We start from the raw sequence: 22004 nt of genomic DNA, 5'->3' as shown, positions 1-22004 counted from the left end.
TAGCAAATCATTTTTTTTTTCTAAATTGAAGAGAAAGTGAGTTAAAAAAAATTACCTTTTATTTTTACAACATTTGTTTATAAAATAATTTTCTTTGAGAGGTAATTATGTGCGATGCATTTCATGTCCCTTCTCTCACAAGTCACAGAACATTTCACTAAATCAAATGTGAGTGACCAATTAGTTCAATTTTCAAAAAAATAAGGTCCTACTAATAATTATGACCTAATCTCAAGGGCAAATAGTTATTCATCCAATACATATATAACTTCGAACTAGCAAGGCCACTACCATGTTACCCTGCACAGTTCATGGCATGGCAATTACGGAAGGTTTGCTCGTAACATGGGAATAGCTTCTCTCCATGGGAACAAAGTTAATGGAGATGCTAACAGTTGCAGGCATAAAGCATCTTGACCAGAGAGAGAGAGTATTCTGTCATAAATACAAAATATATTTAGATGTCAAAACTTTTGCCCCAACATTCATATGTAGGGACCCATGAATGCATAATCTATGTCCAAGGTACATCTTCTATCGAGTCTGCTACATTCTCATTTTGCAGTTGCACTATAAGTTCATGAACTGCAAGCTGCTACCAATCCATATTAAGTCCTAAGAAGAGATTATCCAACACCTTAAGTGGCTGCATGACACATTCCTAAATTTCAGCATTCCTTGGACAGCAACTGGAATCAGACGATGAATTTGTTCCTGCAACTTAATCCCAAGTCAACATCAAAACTGAGTATTTATTGTGTTTCAGAGCATAGAATATACAAATTCCATAAGAGTGAGACTGAACTATGATCCAGACATCCAGTAATGATCCTTCTCAGAATTTCTGCCCTTCAAGATCTTTAACCAAGTTAACACTTAAATTAATTCCAGAACTTCATACTTCTGAGCAATCTAGTCCAGAACCCCATAGGCTCTGCCACTCCTGTGGATAGTAGCTCATCTGGTTCTTTAAAATTTGCTTTCTCACTTAATTCTTCAAATGAGTCCACAAGATTTTGCAACCTTGCAACAAACTCAATCAAAAGTGATGTAAATGTAGCCAGACTCAATGCGCTTGCACTTTCATATGTTTTTGATTCTTCCACCTGTGGCAGTGCATCAGCAGCAAATGAAATACGTGCAGGCCAGGAGATCTGTTTCTTAAACATGGAATCAGAGGAAAGACCTGGAGCTGGAGGCAAGGGGAGCTTTGAGTCCTTGACAGGTGGCTTCTGACCATCCCAACTTTTTGGTATGGTCAATGATCTGAGATTCAGCACAGCTTCACTGTGGGATTTGTGTTGCAGGACTTTATTCACACTCACCTCATCATCAAAGTTCAGCAAGTCTTGGGGCTCACCTAGATCCTTTGCTGACTTTCCAATTTCCCAGCTCTCTGAATTGACAAGAAGATATGATTTCCTGTCCACCTTGTTTTGCAACTCTTCCGCAGCCTCATGCACCTGATAAAGAATGTCTACTGAACCCAGTTTCTCCATCTTTTTCACTTTGTTCCCAAGTTCACGCAGCAGTTTAGCCCCTTCAGCTCCTACCCTTCGCAACTCCTGAGAAAATACTTGTCTTCTCTCAGCAGGAGCCTGCACATCCAAAACTTATAAAATTAATAATATATAAAATATAGTTGCACTAAGGGTGCATAAATGCTTACATTCAAATGACTACAGGTATATCCCATCACAGAAGCAGAGGCATGGTAGAAGATAAATTTGAACATTATATGGTTAGAGCTTTAACTCTGCCTATGTGTGCTTAGCAAAATAGCCAGTCCCAAGCCCGGATAAAGGAGGGTTGCAGTAGGTTGATGACGAGTGTAAAATTAAATCATCTCTTATGATATGGATCCTTATGATCTAATAGAACTGAATGGCAAAGAAGGATCATATAGCCGACCCCAACTTCTTTGGGATTAAGGCTTAGTTGTTGCTGTTGTATGGTTAGAGCTTTAATTGATGAACAAAAGAATAGCTGGGACAGTACATGAAATGCAGTTTCACATTTTAATAGTTTACTCCATATTATCTGTGATCACTGATCATGGATTAGGCAATAATACCAGTGATGGCTTGATATTCATATTTAAAAATGAGCCAGCTGGAGTTGAAATTCACTCAATGAAATTGAAAATAAGTAAACAATTGAATTGGATTGTTGGACTAGCAAGTTTAGGAACTGCACAAAACTCTGTTTACGTAGATGGATAAATCCAGCAAAGGTTTAAAGATAATTTCATCTATGTGTCATTCAAAGTTTGAAGAAATCCAACTGATACACCAGCTGTTTGAGCCCATGCTTGTTGGATAACTTGCCCCAACTGCTATGTCTTAGATATTTTCACAGATAACAATCTCTGAAAGGTACCATACTCACAGATTCGTTATGCGCTTAATGTATCCATCAAAAAAAGTAAACCCTAGGGCAGAAACAAGAATTTCAGCCCTTGAAATTTAAATTGTTCACAAATCTATTATGTAGTTTGAACCCAACAACCAACCACACCCACCTCCCCCCCAACCCACCCCCCCCCCCCCCCCACCACAACCCAACGTCCCTCAAAAAAAGGGAAAAAAATATCTTTGGTCCTCTCAGTATGATTCTCTTTCATTCTCAACTTGACATTGGCGCCTCCTAATTCAAATCTAGTCCCATCCTCGGCCAATCCAACATGGTAAGCACAAGAATTGGAGATAGTATTTCCATAAATCAGATATGTGGGTCAATATTTGACTGCTATGCAATAAGTTTATTTTTTGGCATATAAGATTTAATAAACTTGATTCCTGCATTCATCTTGCAGCAATATACAATAAACAGACAGAAGGGAAGAATAATAAAATTTTCAGGTGAAATATATAAATAGTTTTAAAATATTCCTAGAATATAATGCCAAAGCAAAAAGTTGTTGCAGAAAACTTATATTTGGGCATACAGGGCATTCAATTGTTTATGATAGAAAATCATTCTAGAATTATCTCTGGGGCTGTAAAGTTTGAACCCTAGTAAGAACCAAAAGAACAAAAGATCCTTTTATCCCCTGATTTTCAAATTCGCAAAATCGTTTCAAATCTTTATGCATTTTGGTATCTTGTGGATGAGGAAGGGTGGTTGGGGGGTGGGGGGCTTTGTGGTGGGGGGGGTGGGGGGTTGGGGTGGTGGGGGGATGTGCGGTTATTCAAGCCACGGTATTTCCACCTGATTAGGAGTCCTTAACAACATTTATCATCATATAAAAGCAGAAAATTATCTGACACCAAGTAAGATAATAAACAAAAAAATATATAATTAATAATTAAACAAACAAAAACACAATTTAGAAATAAGAAAAAATCTTCAAAAGTTTTAATTTCACATGCAGCATCATTTAATGACATTTTTTTTAAACTTTCTTTTGATTGATTGAACTAATAAGAATCAAATTCAAGGCTGCCTTTCTCATTCAAAAGCAAACTGTGCTTTGCTTCAGTTAGAAATGGAAAAGCATAGGCACCTATGCAGCATACATGTGCCTACTGCCAACATCAGGTGAGATTTGTCCAGGTAAGCAGGTTCATTTAAGAGAGAAAAGAAAAAATAAAGTGATAAAGGGCAGAATTTTTTACTACCTACTAACGGGGTCTTTATTAAAGGAAATACCTAATTGAAAAGAAAAAAAAAATTATGAACTAATGGTATCTAGTTAAGTTACAGTTGAATTTCCTTGAGAATAATTTTGAACATTTCTACTATAATAACACAAAAGCCTTCTTTTTGAATCATGAAAATTAATAATTTATGTAAATAAAAATTATTTGCAAAAAATAATTTAGAATAAATTGATAATTCTAACCTCATCATCAACTAAAATTAAGATGTCACTAACAAATAGTATGATTAAAAGATACAATTAATATGCATATGATATAATCAAAATCACAATTATTATGGAATATTTATTTTGCTATGGTTATCGATAGAGTTTATATGTGTATGAGTCCAAATATATACAAGCCAAAAATTTCAAAAAGGAAAATACAAATGATGTTATAGCTACAAAACAAACCAATTAAATGTTATAGATATGAAATAATCCAATTAATATTTGACTTAAAATTTGTAATTGTCTCGAATAATACCAATAGCATTAGAATTAGTCATCTCACAACCAATTCAAATATAGTTTTAAGTGGTATGATCTGCATACTGGTAATAAATAAGATGAGATTAATTATCTCATACTTTAAATTAATATAATTGTAAAATCTAACTAAATCAGAATAAAATAACAATGAATATAATAGCAAGTACTGATTTTAGTCATGTTGTCAAGCATACTTAAGTACCACAAAAGCGTATGGTATGTGGATACAGATAGCATCAAAGATTAGAGAAGTAGCTAGAAAAGTACTTGAAGAGTCTAGAGGACATGGACCACCCTCAAAAGAGAGATGGTGGTGGAATGAGGAAGTACAAAAGGCAGTGAAGAGAAAGAGAGAATGGTATAAGAAATTACCTAAGTGTAATAATAATGAGGCATATGAACAGTACAAGATAGCAAAAAAAGAAGCAAAAAAGACAGTTAGTCAAGCAAGAGCACAGGCCTTTGAAAAGTTATATGAGAAACTAAAGAAGGAGATAAAGATATTTATAGATTAGCAAAGAGGAGAGAAGAAATGTCAAGATCTCAATCAAGTTAGGTGCATTAAGGATAAAGAAGGAAAAATGTTGGTGAAAGAGGACATTAAAGAAAGATGAAAAAATTATTTTGATGATGTCTTTAATAATAGTCAAAATGGTAATAGTGTGAATATAAACTACAGAGCAATAGAAAAGAATGTGAATTATACTGAAAGGATTAGATCTTTAGAAGTAAAGGAAGCACTTAAGAGAATGAAAATGGGTAAAGCCTGTGGATTCGATGGAATACCAATTGAAGTATGAAGTGTTTGGGAGATATGAGAGTGGCATGGTTAACTAAATTGTTTAATAAGATTCTAAATTCAAAGAAAATACCTAAAAAATGGAGGAGGAGTATTTTAGTACCTATTTTTAAAAATAGGGGAGACATACAGAGTTGCTCAAATTATAGGAGAATTAAACTCATGAGCCGTACTATGAAGTTGTGGGAGAGAGTTGTGAAACATCGACTACGTAATGATACTTCTATCTCTCCCAATCAATTTGCTTCATACCTGGTCGTTCAACTATGGAAGCGATCATTCTCATTAGAAGTTTGATGGAGAAATATAGAGATGTGAGGAAAGATTTACACATGGTTTTTATCGATTTGGAGAAGGCTTATGATAGTGTTTCCAGAGATGTCTTATGAAAAGTGTTAGAACAAAATGGGATATCTATTAGGTACATACAAGTGTTAAAAGACATGTATAAAGGAGCAACTATTATTGTGCGCACAGTAGGAGGGGACACCAGAAATTTTCCTATCTCAGTTGAATTACACCAAGGTTCAGCTGTAAGCCCTTACCTTTTTACATTAGTTTTAGATGAATTAACGAAACATATACAAGAGAGTATCCCTTGGTGCATGATGTTTGCGGATGATATAATTCTGATAAATAAGATGCAAGAAGGAGTCAACAGAAAGCTAGAGTTTTGGAAAAATACTCTAGAATCAAAGGACTTTAAGTTAAGTAGAACGAAAACAGAATACATGCATTGCAAGTTCAGTGAAGGCCGAACTGGTGATAGGGAAGGAGTTAGTTTGGATGTAGTGATACTGTCCCAAAGTAATCACTTTAAATATCTCAGCTCAGTCCTTCAAGTAGATGGGGGATATAAGAAGTATGTTAGTCATAGGATTAAAGCCGGATGGTTGAAGTGGAGACGTGCCATGGCAGTTTTATGTGATCACAAGATTCTCAATAAATTGAAAGGAAAATTTTACCGTACAGCCATACGACCAGCCATATTATATGATAGTGAGTGTTGGGCACTAAAGGAGTCGTATGTGTCTAAGATAAGAGTTGCAGAGATAAGAATGTTAAGGTGGATTAGTGGCCATACTAGACTAGATAAAGTCCGTAATGAGAGTATTAGAAAAAAGGTAAGAGTGGTACCAATTGAAGATAAGTTGACAGAAGGAAGATTGAGGTGGTTTGATCATGTGAAGCGTAGACATACGGAGACTCTAGTTAGACAAGTAGAACACATTAGGGTAGAGTATATAAAGAAAAGAAGGGGTAGACCAAAACTGACTTGGAGGAGAGTAGTACAACATGACCTAGAAGCATTACACATTTCCGAGGATTTAACTCAAAATCGTTTAGAGTTGATAAAGAGAATCCATATAGCTGATCCCAAATTTTTGGGATAAAAGCTTAGTTGAGTTGAGTTGAGTTGAGTTGGTCCAACTTTCACCAATAATGCCTTCAAAATTAAGTTAGAGAAGGAAAAACTTGTATACCTGTATCTCCGAAAGTATACACCCATGAAGTGCCATGACCATGAATGCACAATGCCTTAGTGCACCACTTACTTTGACATAATTCTTCCATGGGTAGCTAAATGATTTATAAGGACCATGAGGTGGCTCCCAAATAGCAAAACCCATCTTCATGTATAAAAAAATAAAAAGAGATAGTTAACAAAGACAGTTAAATCCCTTGTGCATTCAGTTTCATATGCAGTACATTGCAATCAAGTACCAGTGTATCCTCTTGGCTTGTAGATTCCACAGCCGACCTGTAGCCACTGTAAAGTGGGTCATCAGAGGCTTGATAAGTAAGGATTTTGGAAGGGATCCTTTCATATTCAACACAATTCAGGTATCCATTAACACAGCCTGAATATAAAGTCATACAAATTAGTCAAGCATGAAAAATAAAGAAAAAATGACCAGACCTTTGAAATGAACTCTTCAAAATTCAATCATATGTATGATATAGTAAGTAAAAGAAAACATAGCAACTTAACCTTCCAAAGAAGTTGCCACATTCATGAAATTTTTTACCACCAAGTTGTGCAAATCCTCGCCAGCCCAGATAGGATAAATGCATATATTTATTGCCAAACAGACACCAGCACCCAGTGCAATAAGCACAAACCGTATAATGGCTGTATGGATAAATTCCCTGGTCCTATATCCAGACACCATGACCATACAATATGTCAACAAGAACACTCGAAATCCATATTCGTAAGGCTTCATTGTTGGGTACAGTTTTGCATAAGATGCACAAAACCCTAACAACCACAGAGCATATCAGATAAGGCAAAATTTATAACAAGTGACAGAAAATAGCATATGTTATTTATAATAATAACTGTGAAACCACACCTATCAAGAAGATACTAAGAATAATAAAAACTTCTTCCCATTTTCCAGCTAATTGAGCCAACTCTGCCATGCCTAGAGCAAGGCCTCCAGCTGATAATGTCCCAAGCCCACGATTCAAGCCTTTGCTAAGAGTAGCTCCTGAAAAATTAGAACAATGAATTTGAGCAAAAAGACAGAATAAAATCTCGCTCTCTGTGCTTTTGTGCCATGCCTTCATTAAAAGCAACACACAAGAATGCACAGCTATGATGAGAGAAACTTAGAAAAGAAGGTTTGGTTAAGTGCAATGATTACAAAGACAAGTCGAAACTTGAATGCCCTACAATACTAGAATTAAAACCATCGGAAATTTATTGAAGCTCCAAACAAAACATGATAGCTGAAATTACAAAATAAATTTGGAAACTTTTATAGGAACACACGCAAATTATTCTTCTGAATATCATAACATCACTCCCTAATATTTCATCCCAATTATACTTGCAACCTTGCCAAGAATAATGCAGTAGATATAAATTCTAACTCATAGCATCTTCTAGTGTTATACAGACCAAGGAATGATATCTTAGGAAAATGAATATGATTCTAAAAAATATGGCATCATGTATATGCCAGTAAACAGACAAATTAAACAAAAATCCACAAATGAACATTAGAAAGAGCATGGCATCCTGAATACGCCAGTAAACAGAAAAATTAAACAAAAATCCACAAATGAACACTAGGAGCTAAAGTTGAAACGGAGTAAAATTTACCAAAAACGCAACACACGTAGAAAACACATTCCTTTCAAAAACATGCCATTTAACTTTTGCAGTTTGTCTCCCCTTTTTTTGGCGTATTACATAACATTACAAGTAGTCTACAAGCTTCATCATTGTAAATACCCCATAATTTCGATATTGGATAGCTTGGGCAGCTATGATTAATGAGGAACCACAAGGGAAAAACCCATTAAAAAAACACCAATTATTCACACACACATATACTTAACCATGACCCAGATAAGAAAACCAAGAATTCAAACAAAATTACAAAAGCAAATTACCTATACTGAATTCGAAGACAACCACAACGGTAAGAACAGCCCACACGGAGTACCGACTGAGTTCTTTAATCGGCTCTTTCAAGAAAATCAGTAAAGAAATGAGCATCAAAGCCAAACCTATCTTTACCGCGAACACAATCTTTCTGGGATCAGACCTACCCATCTCGTAGGCCTTTTTGGCAACATCCTGCACGCTTTCACAGAATCCAACAATTTTATCGCATAAGAAGCGATAGCTACAGCAATTTCTGGGGGCATATTCTTCCTCATAAATATTGGGAAAGCCAATCTCTGAATAACCCTTTGTAGAAAGCAACCTCTCCCTCTTCTCTGCAAAAGTGTACCTGAAGGAACCCATTTTCGCAGCCATGGCCATGCTCAAACTCCTCCTTCTTCCTTCTTCCTTTTCTTAACCACAGAAACAAGAAAATGAGTCCAATATTCTGGTAAAACCAAATCTGAAAGGAAATGATTAAGAATTGATGAAATTTTGATAAAATAATAAGGCACTGAATCTGACACTGAAGAGAGAGAAAGCGAAAGAGGTGGAAGAAGAGGCCAATAGAGATGTTTGTGGGGTGGGGTGGTTGGCCCAGTTGGTTGATGAAACGACAGCGGATAAAGGGTAGCGACAGAGCTAATATTGGAACGTCATGGGTTGCAGTAATAGAACAGAGATCCAACCATTAGGGAAGGAGCCACGTGGCTCCATTAAATGAGCGTACGCGACTTAAACGTGCTTTCTATTATTTCCTTTGACCTCCAATAGCTTTTGGGTTAATTGCTAAAAAAGTTTTAAAATTTAATAATTTTTATGATTAAATTTTAAATTTTATATAATTATTAATTAAATCTTCACATATTATTAATATTTAAAATTACTTTGATCATTAAAAAATATTAATATGCTTTACGAGAATTTCTCTTCGGCTGTCATATTATTACTGTATAAGTCATATTAGAAATTTCAAATTAGAGTTAATTGTTAAAAAAATTATAAAGTTTATAAATTTTTATAATTAAACTGTAAAATTTACATAATTATTAATTAAATTCTCATATTTAATTGATATCTTTAATTAATCTGATTTTCAATAAATTAGTAGTATATTTCAACAAACACAAAATTACAAGTCAAATTCTATTATATATTTTATTTTTTTTAAATCTTTCAACTCTACTCTATAAATTATTAATTATTATATCATTTTAATCATACTATTTACTAAGCTGCATCAATTTTTCAGTAATTTTGTTATTAATTTTCTCTAACTCTGTAAATTTCTCTTTAAGAGTATTTATTTACTGAAATAAATGTGTTAGTAGTTCCTTCTCCAAACTATTGTAAGGTGGGTCAAATTACCTGAAATAAATAACAGACATTCCCCTTAATCAATTATCCATTAATATCAGCTATCAACAAACTTATAAAATACAACTCCCAATCAAAATAGTCAAAATAAAAACTATTACAATTAACTTTCAAGTATTACATACTAAACATTTTATTGACGATTGGATCAATTTGAGAAATCAATCAAAAGTGAGGTTTAATTGGTAATTATACAAACTTTAGGGTTTAATTACAAAAATTGACAAATTTTATAGTTTTTTTTTTTGCAATTAACCCTAATTTAGGATTTCTAATGTGGCTTCTACAGTGATGATATGACAGCTGTGTGAAACTCTTGTTAAGTGTACTAACGGTTTTTTAACGGTTAGGTTAATTTGAGACATCAATCAAACATAAGGGTTTAATTGGTAATTATATAAATTTCAAATTTTTATTAAAAAAATTACCAAATTTCAGGATTTTTTTTAATTAACCTTTGTAATAATTTGAATTTTAAAAATATAAATTTTATATTTTTTAATATGATATTTAAATATTATTTTAATATTATCTAACTAATTTATAATTTTTATAAATTTATATATTCTTAATATTACTTCTAAACATATTTTATAAATTATTTAATAGTCTAATTTAATTGAAATGATTAGTTTTAAATATTAACATTAAATCAATTAACAAGATATATTATTACATTATTATTAACCTTGGTTCTAAGATTTAATTCAATAATTATTAATTTGATTATAATTATTATTATCAATATTATTTTTTGTATTTTCTTTATTATTTATATATATATATATATATATATATATATATATATATATATATATATATATATATATATATATATATATTTTAAACCCATTTGAATATACCCAAAAAGTTAAGAGACTGAAAGTATAATTAATAGTTAAAAAAAAAAAAAAGAGGGAACAATCCCCCCCCCCAACTCTCTCTCTCTCTCTCTCTCTCTCTCTCTCTCTCTCTCTCTCTTTCTCTCTCTCTCTCTCTCTCTCCTCGACTCCTTCTTCCTCCCCTTCTTTTCTTTTGTTTTTTGGCCGCCACCCAAGCAACCCTTTATCGGCCAAGAGTCCAATTGCTTCCCCCAATAGCCCCAGCACCGACCAGCCATCCTCCAACAGCCATGGATGCTGGCAAGGATTCCCACAGCCATGGGAATGAAGAGAGAGAGAGGTGGAGGCGTGTGTGAGGCAACAATTTCCAAGCCTCATTCCGACGTCTTCCGGTGGTTGTTTCCAGCAAAGCAGGGCTCGTTCAACTCCTAGCGCAACAAGCTTCAAGACTCGACTAGCCTTGCCTCCAATGGTGGCCGGAGAGAGATGATCTGGTGAGAAAAAGATGAGAGAGAAAATATGGGTTTTGCCATTTTTTACTCATTTTTCTGGTGATTTGACCGTCGGATTAGTGATCCGAGACCACCGATGAACTCAGCATGGCGAAACCTTAAAAATGGGACCAACCCCGCTCCGATCGGGCATCGTTTGGTGATTATTGGACGGTCCATATCGCTTAGTAAGATTTTCAACCTTTGTTTATGCTTGTAAATTAAATATAATTATTATGGGCTTCATTTAGGTGCAATCAAATCGATTTTAGCTCACCGGCGCCAGGGGCTGAGTTTTTTACCTGATTCGGTTGCTCAGTGGCCCATCTCGGAACATAGTCAATATTACAGTCGATCCCAGCATTTTCAAATGTCTCGGACGCATTTCAGTGAGCAAAATTTGCAAAAATAGTCTCAAACTTAAGTTGTGTAATTTTTATCTTGGCTAAGCTAACTAATAAATCCGTAAAATATTTCTGGTTGAGTAAAATTAAGTAAAATAATTTTAATTAATACAAAGATAATATAGAAGACCTCCAATACCATTTTTATAATTTTTTTAAAGTGCTGAAAATAATTATTTGGACTGTAGAGGAGTTAGAGTCCTAAGCAGAAGTTTAGAAGATTGGACCTAGATTAGAATTTTTGTAGGCCCCGGATAGGCGTTATAGTTGTTGTTGTGGACCTAAGGCTCTCTATGTGTTGCTATTATTGTGTTTTTCTTGCATGGAGGTTAAGTCTAATTATAGGGGAGACTCTGCCGAAACTTCAGCCAGATCTTAGGATTTATTTTAATTCTACAGTTTGAATTAATTATTTAATTTTGTCAATCTTTTGATAGAAGTCAATATGTATATTTAGGTAATCGGTGCCCGCCATCTTCTCCTTCCAGCTGGACCAGTTATAGTTAAGTCGACTAGTCTGTGAGTTGGATATTGATTATTTTTGTAATTTCAATATTAATTATATATGTGGCATGCTCATACATTTTATAAATAATTTATTATGCACATGATTAGTTAATATATTAGGGGCATTTTGATTGCTGCATATTTAATTATTATTATTTATTAGTGATTGTCGTCCTGAAGATATTTTGGAGCTATGTGTGTGTGTTGGCTGAGTATGGTGTGGATATGGATATGGGTAGGACGGGTAGTCGCGGCTGGAGCTTGACTCATTGGGACTCGATCCTTATATATAAATAAGCCGGAGTGAGTATGACTTTTAGTTGATCTTGCTGACCCTCACAGTTGGATTATTAAGCGAAAGTCCATTTTGAGTTGACATCGCTGGCAGGTATTGGATTAAGAGAGCTGTATAGGAGACCAGCTCTCATATATATATATATATATATATATGTTGATGTGATACACTGGGTGTGTGAATAGCTCCAAATTAACTTCTTGAGTGAATATTAGGTGAATTAGTTGTTTTATATGTTGGATGTGCATTTTATAGTAGGATTGCATTAGTCTTAAATAGTTATAGAAATTACATCTATAATTAATATATAAACTCTCTAAGTTGAACGTTCATTCCTGTTTAAATATTTTTCCCAGATTGCAAGAGAAGCAAGTTTATTTTTTTGAGTCTAACTTGCATTTTTTCTCCATAGGTTGTGCTTCTTAGTTTAATAGTTCTTGTATTTATTTATTTATTTGTTTGTTTGTTTAATAACTAAAACTCCGCTATGACATTGAGTTATGTATTTATGGTATTAATTACTAAAAAATTTTTATGATATTAAATAGTTGTACATAATGGTATCAGAATTGAGCTGGACTCCCAGAGTTTCGGTTTCTGATGGTTATCAGGTTGGATTGGCCTAAATAAAAATATAATATTTTATTTTATTTTATTTGTAGGTTGGGCCTTAATTTTGGCCTTGGTTATGGGTTTGTGAATAGTGAGACTTACTATAGGCCTCAGGGGATTTATGCCGGCCCAAGTTCTAGTGTTAGTCCGGCCCGCGAAATTAGGTGGTGACAACCTTAGTTTTTTTTTTTTTTTTGAGTTTTTAGTGTTCAATTATGTGTTATTAAATGAAAAATATTAAAAATTTATATGACTAAATTATAATTTAGTTGCTAAGACTTAACAAAACTTAGGATTAGTCCCTATATTTTTTACAATCACTAATTTAGTCTTTAACATTTTAATAAAGTTACAGATTAGTCTTTATTATTAAAATCACATTTAAATCGCTATTAATTTTAGCAAAAATTACAAAAATACTTCACTATATTTTCTTTAAAAAATAATTTAGTCTCAATATTTGGCAAAACCTATAAATTAGTTCCTAAGGTTTAGTGAAATCTATAAATTAATCTATGCATTTTTAAAACCCACTTATTTAGTCCTTAACATTTAAAAAAAAGGAAAAAAACTACAATTTTGTAACACCCCCATTTGTATAGCCTGGTATATTTCACTGTTCCGGTGACCGGAGTCGGTCCGGATAATTAAGGAGATTAGAACCACACTTAAGACAACTAGAGAAGCTATAAACACAAATAATTAGTAATTGCCAATTGGTTAAGTATAAATAAGAAGAACAGAACATAAGAAGTTAAACGAGCCGAGAGTCACAGCGATTGGTGACCTTCTCGGGAAGGACTGCGAAGTCATTTTAAACTCAAATTTCGAACCGTAAAATGTGACGCTGCGGTCCTTAAGACCATTATAAACACAGTGGAAAAAAGAAAATCATGAAAAAGAACTGTTAAGTCAGTCAAATAATTAGGTCAGGGAGCCGGAAGAAATATTGAATTATTTGCAAACCGAGATGAACCGGCGAGGGGCAATTTGGTCAATTGACCTCGAGAGCTGACTCCTGACCTAACTGTCAAATAAAATTGGAGAAAAGAAAATTTCGGAATTGAGAATTAAATTAAAGAATTAATAAAAAAAAAGAAAGAAAATGAAAATGTTAAAAAGGTGATGACATCATGCATGACATCATGCATGATGCCATAAAAATAAGAATTTGTGAATTTAATTAATTAGATTTTTGGGTCTTCCTAAGACATAAAAAGACAAAAGAAAAGAAAAGAAAAAAAAAATCAAAAAGCCTTCTTCTTATCCCTTGCCGCCTCCCATCTCTCTCTGCCTCACCATTGCTAACTCCATTAAAGCTTGCACTCAAGCCTTGAAACCCTCACTAAATCTCAACTTCTTCCATACTTGCTTCACAAAAAATTGATTTAGTCACTTGAGAGGAAGATTTGTCATCAAAGAATTGAAGAAAATTTAGAGGAAGTGAAGATAAAAAACTTCACCTAAGGTTAGTAATGCAAACTTCAAATTTTTAGTTTAATTAGTGTATGTATAGCATCAAGAACATAGAAATAAAATTAAAATGAAAAGAAAAATTTATTGAGAGACTAAACTGAAATTTCATCCAGCATGAGGGGGAGGGTGATTTGCATGGTTTGATTTACTTGAATGGGTATATGAACCTTGAATTAGTGAGTGGTTATGATTAAAGAGTTTGAAAGTAGCTAAATGCAAGAAATTGGCAACTTAGGGTTTTGGACATTAGGGTTTAGAGACCAAAAATGTGAGGAAGTGGTAAATGGTGTCTTTGACCTAATGTGAAGTGAGAAATGGTCATTTGTGACCAAATGAAGTGTGTTGGAATGGTTGGAGTTAAAGCCAAATTCGGATTGAGTATGCAGCATGACCAAATTACCTTTGAGGGACCAAAAATGAAATTTTACAAGTCTAATTGGTATGAGACCAATTAAGAATGAAAATAGACACTAAATGACACAATTTTCATTTAGGAAGCATGCCCAAAAAGTGACCAAAACCTAGTGAACAAATTGACCAAAGTTAGAAAATTGCAGGCTGCCCTGTATAAACTGACCAAATGAACAGTGTTTGTTCATTTGGTCATAACTTGAGCTAGGCAGGTCAAAATGACATGAAATTGTACCAGTGATTAGATGGGATATAGATCTAAAACTTTTATGAAGAACACTAACCCAAATTATGCCATTAACCCAATCAAATCACTGAGCAAAATTGAATCACTGAATCTGTAGGACTGCAGATTCACTATATGAACAGTAAAGTTTCAATGGCTATAACTCTCTTTAGAAAACTCCGATTTAAGCGATTCTTGAACCGATGGAAACCTAAGACATAGCAGAACATTTCATATGAAGAAAATTAGACCAAATTATGGACTTAACTTGATCAAATTGCTAAACGAAGTTGGATCAATAAATCTGCTAGAACTAAAATCTATAGCATGAATAGTAACCGTATTTTGGACATAACTTGAGCTACAAAACTCCAATTGGAGTGATTCAAAAAGGAGAATAAACTTAAGACACTAGGGAACATTTTCTATGAAGAAAGTTTTGTCAAATTCTAACAGTAAAGTGACCAATGGAATAGTACAACCTAAGGCACCAAAACTGAAAATTGGCAATTTTGCCTAAAGGACTTAAGTTTTGAGAAAATGACCAAAACCAACAAGTTTGGTGACCAAAATGTGGTATGTGGGTGAAGTTGGAATTCTCATACCTATTAAGCCTTAGAAAGTCAACAAATTGACTTGAATAGTGTAGTAAATAGTAATCCCGAAATACAAAAATTATAAAACTTCGAGTTTAGCACATTAGAGCTAGATAAAAGTGAAGTTAAATTTATTTTTGGATTTATGCTAAGTTATGGTACTGAAACACTATGAAACTGTGTGTTTCAGCTGAAAAAGACTTGGAAGGTCTGAGAGACTAGGTCAAGGCCTAGAGGCGACTCACGTCAGGTTTGTGCACAATGAACCTTATTTGAGCATTTTGTCATTGAAAATTTGATTTGGTATGATTTATGAAAATTTGGTGTTAATCATGAATTGTGTTGCTACTTTGTGAATGAAACTATGAATTTGGAATTCTATTGGATTTCTCATGAATTATTTGAATAAAATGTTTGAAATAGATTTTTATTTCACACTTAGCATGACAGTGCCTTATTATTCCTCCTCCATTCAAGGGGTGAGATCGATTATTTTTCCTCCCTCTCTGGTTTACCAGTTGAGGTTGTAGATCGGATGAGTACTCATTAGCTAGCTAGCCACCTCCCTCATTGATTTTGATTAGTGGGGTTGTAGATTGCTTTGTCATGGTGTACAACACGGTATTGATCGAAAAATTTGTGTCATTGCTTAATTTGTATATGAATTGACAACACTGTGTTCTTAAATTATTTGACTAAATTGTGTTATTATGAGCTTTGATAATTTGTGAAATATGATTGAGAAATATTTAAATTGTGTTTTGGGCAATGAATGATTTATGTATTGTATTTTAAATTTTTATTGTGCACCACTGAGTATTTTTATACTCAGCGATAGCTTGTTTTGCTGTCACAGATAAGCGCAAGGAGAAAGGAGCAGAGTGAGCTGCTATCGATATTGAAGACTTCATTGACCTTTTCTGTACGGGTATTGTTTTGTACCATTGTAGTTATTTTGATGTAAATACTGTAATGTCATAAGTATCAATGTAAAGTGAGCAGTTGTATAATAAGTTGTAATAATATTATTTTTGGAACTTATTTTTGTAAATTAATATTTGTAGTTTGTGAATTTCATACTTTATGCACTGTGAATGAAGTTATTAAATATTTTGGGATGATAAATTTTGATTGGATTATGGAATTATTTTTGAAGTGGATTAAATTGAGTTGACTTGAAATTTTTTGGTGGTTGGGAGTTGTGAAAAATTTTTGGAGGTGTTTTTTTTCTAGGTATTTGAAGAACTGTTTTCTCCAAATACAAACGAAACTCTGTCGAAATTTTTATAAAATTTGCGGTAAAATTAAAATGGACAAAAATTCTTACTAGTTTATAAGCTTTGAATAAATGATTTTAATTTCTACCAAAATGCTCACCACTTCCAAAATGCAAGAAAATAGTTTTAAAATCCCTTGTAGTGTACTTAATGAATTATCGGTAGGTGAAGTTCGGTAGTTCATTAGGTATTCTACAGGATCATGTTATGCCTTACAGAGGGGTAAGGTGTGACAAAGTTAGTCCCTTTTTCCTTGTTTCCATCCAAATTACCATTAACTTTAAAACAAAAAATATATATCAAAATGCCCTCCATTTATGAATTTCAATGTGAAAGAAAATAATTCTTCATGTTTTGATTTACTAACAAAATAGTCCCCTAATGTGGCAAAATTAAAAATATGTAAATTACATAATAAAATTTTAACATAATTAATTGTTAACTATTAATTATAAAATCAACTATTAATTAAATGGGTGAAATTTTACAAAATTGTCTATTAAATTGTATTTATGTTTTATATTATATTATTAAAATGTAAGGATGAATTGGTAACTAATAAAGTTATAAGGATCTTAAAATAATTAACTCATACCTCAATAATTATATCTATTTACAGAGTAATCCTTATATGTTTATTAATTACAAAAATATAAATACTTATTTATAAATAATTATAATATTTAAGGATATTTTGTAAAATATATGGATGATTTTGTAATTAATCAAACTTTTTTAAGAACCTTAAAGTAATTAATTCATATTTTTAATAATTATAATTTATAAAGACTAATAGGGAATAAATTGTTTCAGAAAGAAAATATAATATAGGGCATTTTAATTATTTTTACTAAAATTAGTGATGATTTAATTATAATTCTAATGGCATGGACTAATTTATAAATTTACAAAAGTGTCAGTTACTAAATAGATGTGTTTTAAAAATACAGAGATTAATATGTTGATTTTGTAGGGATTAATTTTGTAATTTACTCAAATTTATTTAATAATATAAATTTCAAAATTACAATAATTTTAAAAATATATAAGAATAATTTTATAAATTTTAATTAATTTATCAATAATCTATATATATATATATATATATATATGAGAAGGGATGAGGAATAATAAAATAGATAAAAATATCTACTATAATTTGATATTATAATAATAAAGGATTATATTTAATTATTAAAAAATTAATATACTCTAATCAAAATATAAATACTTTAAAATTAAAAATATAAAGAAATTTTAAACAAATAAATTGACGAGGACTAAATTATACTTTTAATTTGTATTTTTTATGTTATAGATTAGCATAAAAACTTAAAAACCAACATTCATCCTTTAATAAATTACTTTAATTTAAAAAAAAAACATGTAAAAATAAAATGATTAGAATTTTATTATAATTAATATATTATATTAGGGGTTGTGATTATTATCTACTTACTAAGTTCAACCCAATTAAATAGAGTTCCTGAGAAAAAAAAATTCTTCACTTTTCTATTTTATCCTTGTTTTTTCTTTTTGCTTTCTTGGTTCTTGATTGCTCATATGCTGTTTCATTGATTCAATCTTGGTGGTCCTTACTAGGCAATACTTGTTTTTAGCAAGAATCTTCAAACATTTTAAAAAGGTGAATTTTTGTTTTATTTCTTTGAGTATTTTTTTTTAAAGTTTATATATATGATTATTATTTTTTTAATTAAATTTTTGTACAGTCAAGGAAATATAAGTCTTGATTTTGCAAGCAATTAATTAATATGGCCAATCAAACAAGCCATAATCTAATATATTCTGGAAACTTTAAGTTTATGAGTTAATTTATCCCAACCAAATTAATGAGCCTATATTATTGAGGACAATATTATACCATTATTCATTAAAAATATTTAAATTTTTATATTTAATCTATATATAATATAATTGTGAAGTTTTTAATAAATCAAATTGAAATGTATAAATTTAGTAAAGAGTTCTAAATCAGGTATGTTTCTCCCTTTTCTTATTTAATTTTTTAATTTTATTTGTGTATTTATTTATTTTTCAATTTTCATGCCTTTACTTTTTATAATGTGTGTGCTTTTATTAAAGTTGTAGAATGAAAGTAACAAAATTTACAAAATTATTTGAACAAATAAAAGTAAGAAAAAAGTTATTGAATTATGTTTGGACAAAAACATAATAATAATAATAATAATAATAATAATAATAATAATAATAATAATAATAATAATAATAATAATAATAATAATAATTATTATTATTATTATTATTATTATTATAAATGTTGTGTACCGCACAACCATCATTTTTATATAATATGAACCTAATGATATTGTAGTGACCTCTTTAGCCTCTAACTTTATAGGTTGCCATTATTTAAATTCTTTGGGGATTTGTAATATATTATAGTTTGGGTTCATTGATAAAAAAATAAAGCTTTATATAATTTTATTTAATTTTTTTTTAATTTTAGTAAAATCGATTAAAATTTTTAAAGTTAAAATTTTATCTATTTTCTGTTAATTAAATTTTGAATCCTATTTTTTTACTTATTTATAGCTAATATTGAAAATCTAATATTATCATATTTATTGATTCTTATATTTATCGATTCTTATATTTATTAATTATTTCATAATTTTATTTTAATAATCATTAAACATTTAATAGTGATTAGATTAGATGGTAGCAAGAAAAGAGAGTGTGTGAGTAAAAACATTTAATTTGATTAAACAGTTAATAATTTTACTGTACTATGAATATCAAAATGAAGTTTGAAAGTAGTTAATGGTATTATTAAAGTTGGACCAGACAAAAAAATAAAGTAAAAGAATATATAAAAAAGTTAAATAAAAATTTTAAAAATATTAAATTTTTTTTATATATTTTAAAATTTTAACCGATTTTATCAAGATAAAAAACATTGAATAAAATTACTAAAATGTGATAAGATTTTGCTTGCCTATAGTTTATCACTTATGTTTAGTATCTTAAATGTTTCATACTTAGTTTTCAAAACTGTTTTTAATATATTTATTTATATAAAATTTTATATTAACTATTAAATAAATTTTTAAAAATATTGACCTTTTGTTTATGTTTTTATCTTTCTTATTTTAAGTTCCATCATTCTCTTATTTGCCTTAAATTTATTTAAAAATGAAAGTTCATTCTTTTATGTACATAAACAGCTTTGTTTTTGTACAATATTTTTATTTACATAATACTTTATTTAATACATTTTTTTTTATCTACTGTATTACTCATCCTTTTTCACTTAACAATTTCCTTGCAAATATAAATTTTTAACAATATGAAAATTCACAGTATTAATATTTTCAAGATAAAGTTCTTTAATATTAATAAATTATATTACTTAAAATTTAAAAACATTTTCAAAATAAATCATCTAATACTAATAAATTCTATTACTTTGGTATTGGAATTATAATTTTTTATTATATAAAATATTAAAAAATAAAATATATAACAATCTGCTTCATGCGTGGATGTAAGATTAATTAATAATATAATATATAATTATTATTATTATTATTAATTTTTTTTTAATGTGCGTTGTGTACTTATACTCGTGTATAGTTATTTGATTTTTTATACACAATATATTATTAAATTATATATATATATTATAAAATTATCATAATAGGTTGATTTTTAATAGTCAATTAAATTTATTCATTTATTATCATAATATTTATTATGGTCAATAAAAATTCTTGCAAGTATAAGCTTACAAAAACATATAATAAATGAATTAGAGGTACATAAAGAATATTTTTGGTGAGAATCCTCTGGTGTTTAAATTAGATTCGGTATGAAAAAATAATGTGCAAGATTGAGGAGGGAAAAATGACCTATTTATGAATGATCTAATGTATTTATATAGGCTATAGATAGTTATTAGTTAGCATAATTATTGAGATATATTTTTATTTATAATATATAATTATAGACATTATTATCATTAATGATGTCATTAAAATAAAAATTATTATTTTTAATCAAGATTTTTCGAGTCTCACCGTGGTTAAGTCACGTATCTAGCCATGCTATGCTGAATCATCTTATGATTGAGCTATGTATGACCAAGCCATTCCAACCAAGCCAAGCCGAGCCAAGCCAAGCCGAGCCAAGCCAAACCATCTTCTAGGCGAACCGTATAACTATGACTAGATAATTAATACAATTTGGCCTATCGGGTGTTCAGGAACCCAAATTATTGGCTCAAGTGTCAAAAATTTGATAGTAAACGGTTTATAATCCAATGCAAAATTTGTCATCAAAGTTTTGTTTGTAATTTACCAATCAACATAAGTCTGTTTCTATTTTCTGTTAATGTAATGTATTAGATGATCAATGTGAATTATTATTTAAATTTTTACGTTAATTTTTAACATAAAATGTACAAATTAATTTTAGTTAAGAGGTAAAATACATTCCTTAGGACCACCTCAACTGATTAATTTAGAATTTCTTTATTTTTTTTTTAAATTTTAAAATATTCTTATTTTGCTTAATATACATTAATTTTTAATAACAAATATTCATTCATTATTATCCACTTTTTTATATATTAGTTGAATGGTCGAGCACTACACAATCTACTTATAATTTTTACCATATAATTTTAATTTTTTAAATAGTTTTATAATAATTCATGCATAAATTTTTATAATGAAATAAATATTAGAAGTTAGACTTAAAAAATTAAAAAAAAATTTATTAAAAGAAATTATTGAACACCAAGTAAAAATATGAAAACAATTATTAAAAAATTAAAATTAATATAATAATAGTATTAATAATGCTTTACAGGGTCTTCGCTGTTCTAGATTTGAGGTGGCTCATGTCTTCCGTGAGGCCAATTCAATAGCCCATGATAAGACCAAATTGCCTTTTCGGGTTGGTGATTCAGTGTTTATGGAGGAATTCCTCCAGCCTTTGCCGATCTCTTGTACCAAGATTTTCCAATTTGAGTTTTATGTTATTCCGCTGGTTTTTTCCCCAAAAGAAAATAATGCTTTACAGGGCAAAAATAATCATATAGAAACAATTACATTTTAATAAAAAATAACTACTAATTAGCAAGGCAATCTCTTTATGGAAAGTGTCACATGACA

General features: G+C 30.5%; 1 protein-coding gene across 1 annotated transcript; it reads right to left on the bottom strand.

The window, feature by feature from the left end:
* Positions 1-158: 158 nt before the first annotated feature.
* LOC110635146 (aluminum-activated malate transporter 9) lies at positions 159-8916 on the bottom strand. Its single transcript, XM_021784359.2, has 6 exons — positions 8340-8916; positions 7292-7429; positions 6928-7197; positions 6660-6796; positions 6419-6565; positions 159-1598 (listed from the first exon to the last, which is right to left on the bottom strand). Exons 1-6 carry the CDS (start codon positions 8713-8715, stop codon positions 882-884), a joined length of 1785 nt encoding a protein of 594 aa, XP_021640051.2. The 5' UTR covers positions 8716-8916; the 3' UTR covers positions 159-881.
* Between the last annotated feature and the right edge of the window lie 13088 nt (positions 8917-22004).

This window comes from Hevea brasiliensis, chromosome 2 (assembly GCF_030052815.1).
Source record: "Hevea brasiliensis isolate MT/VB/25A 57/8 chromosome 2, ASM3005281v1, whole genome shotgun sequence".
Lineage (NCBI taxonomy): Eukaryota > Viridiplantae > Streptophyta > Magnoliopsida > Malpighiales > Euphorbiaceae > Hevea > Hevea brasiliensis.
Note: the sequence above shows the minus strand (reverse complement) of the source record. Positions and strands in the feature narration are given on the sequence as shown.

What these genes read in the sequence shown, in the direction of transcription:
- LOC110635146 (XM_021784359.2), bottom strand. Translation starts at nt 8,715, where the DNA reads ATGGCCATGGCTGCGAAAATGGGTTCCTTCAGGTACACTTTTGCAGAG. An exon ending in TCTTAGTATCTTCTTGATAG is followed by an intron (nt 7,198 to 7,291) that starts GTGTGGTTTCAC and finishes TGTGGTTGTTAG; the next exon opens with GGTTTTGTGCATCTTATGCA. An exon ending in CAAGCCAAGAGGATACACTG is followed by an intron (nt 6,566 to 6,659) that starts GTACTTGATTGC and finishes TTATACATGAAG; the next exon opens with ATGGGTTTTGCTATTTGGGA.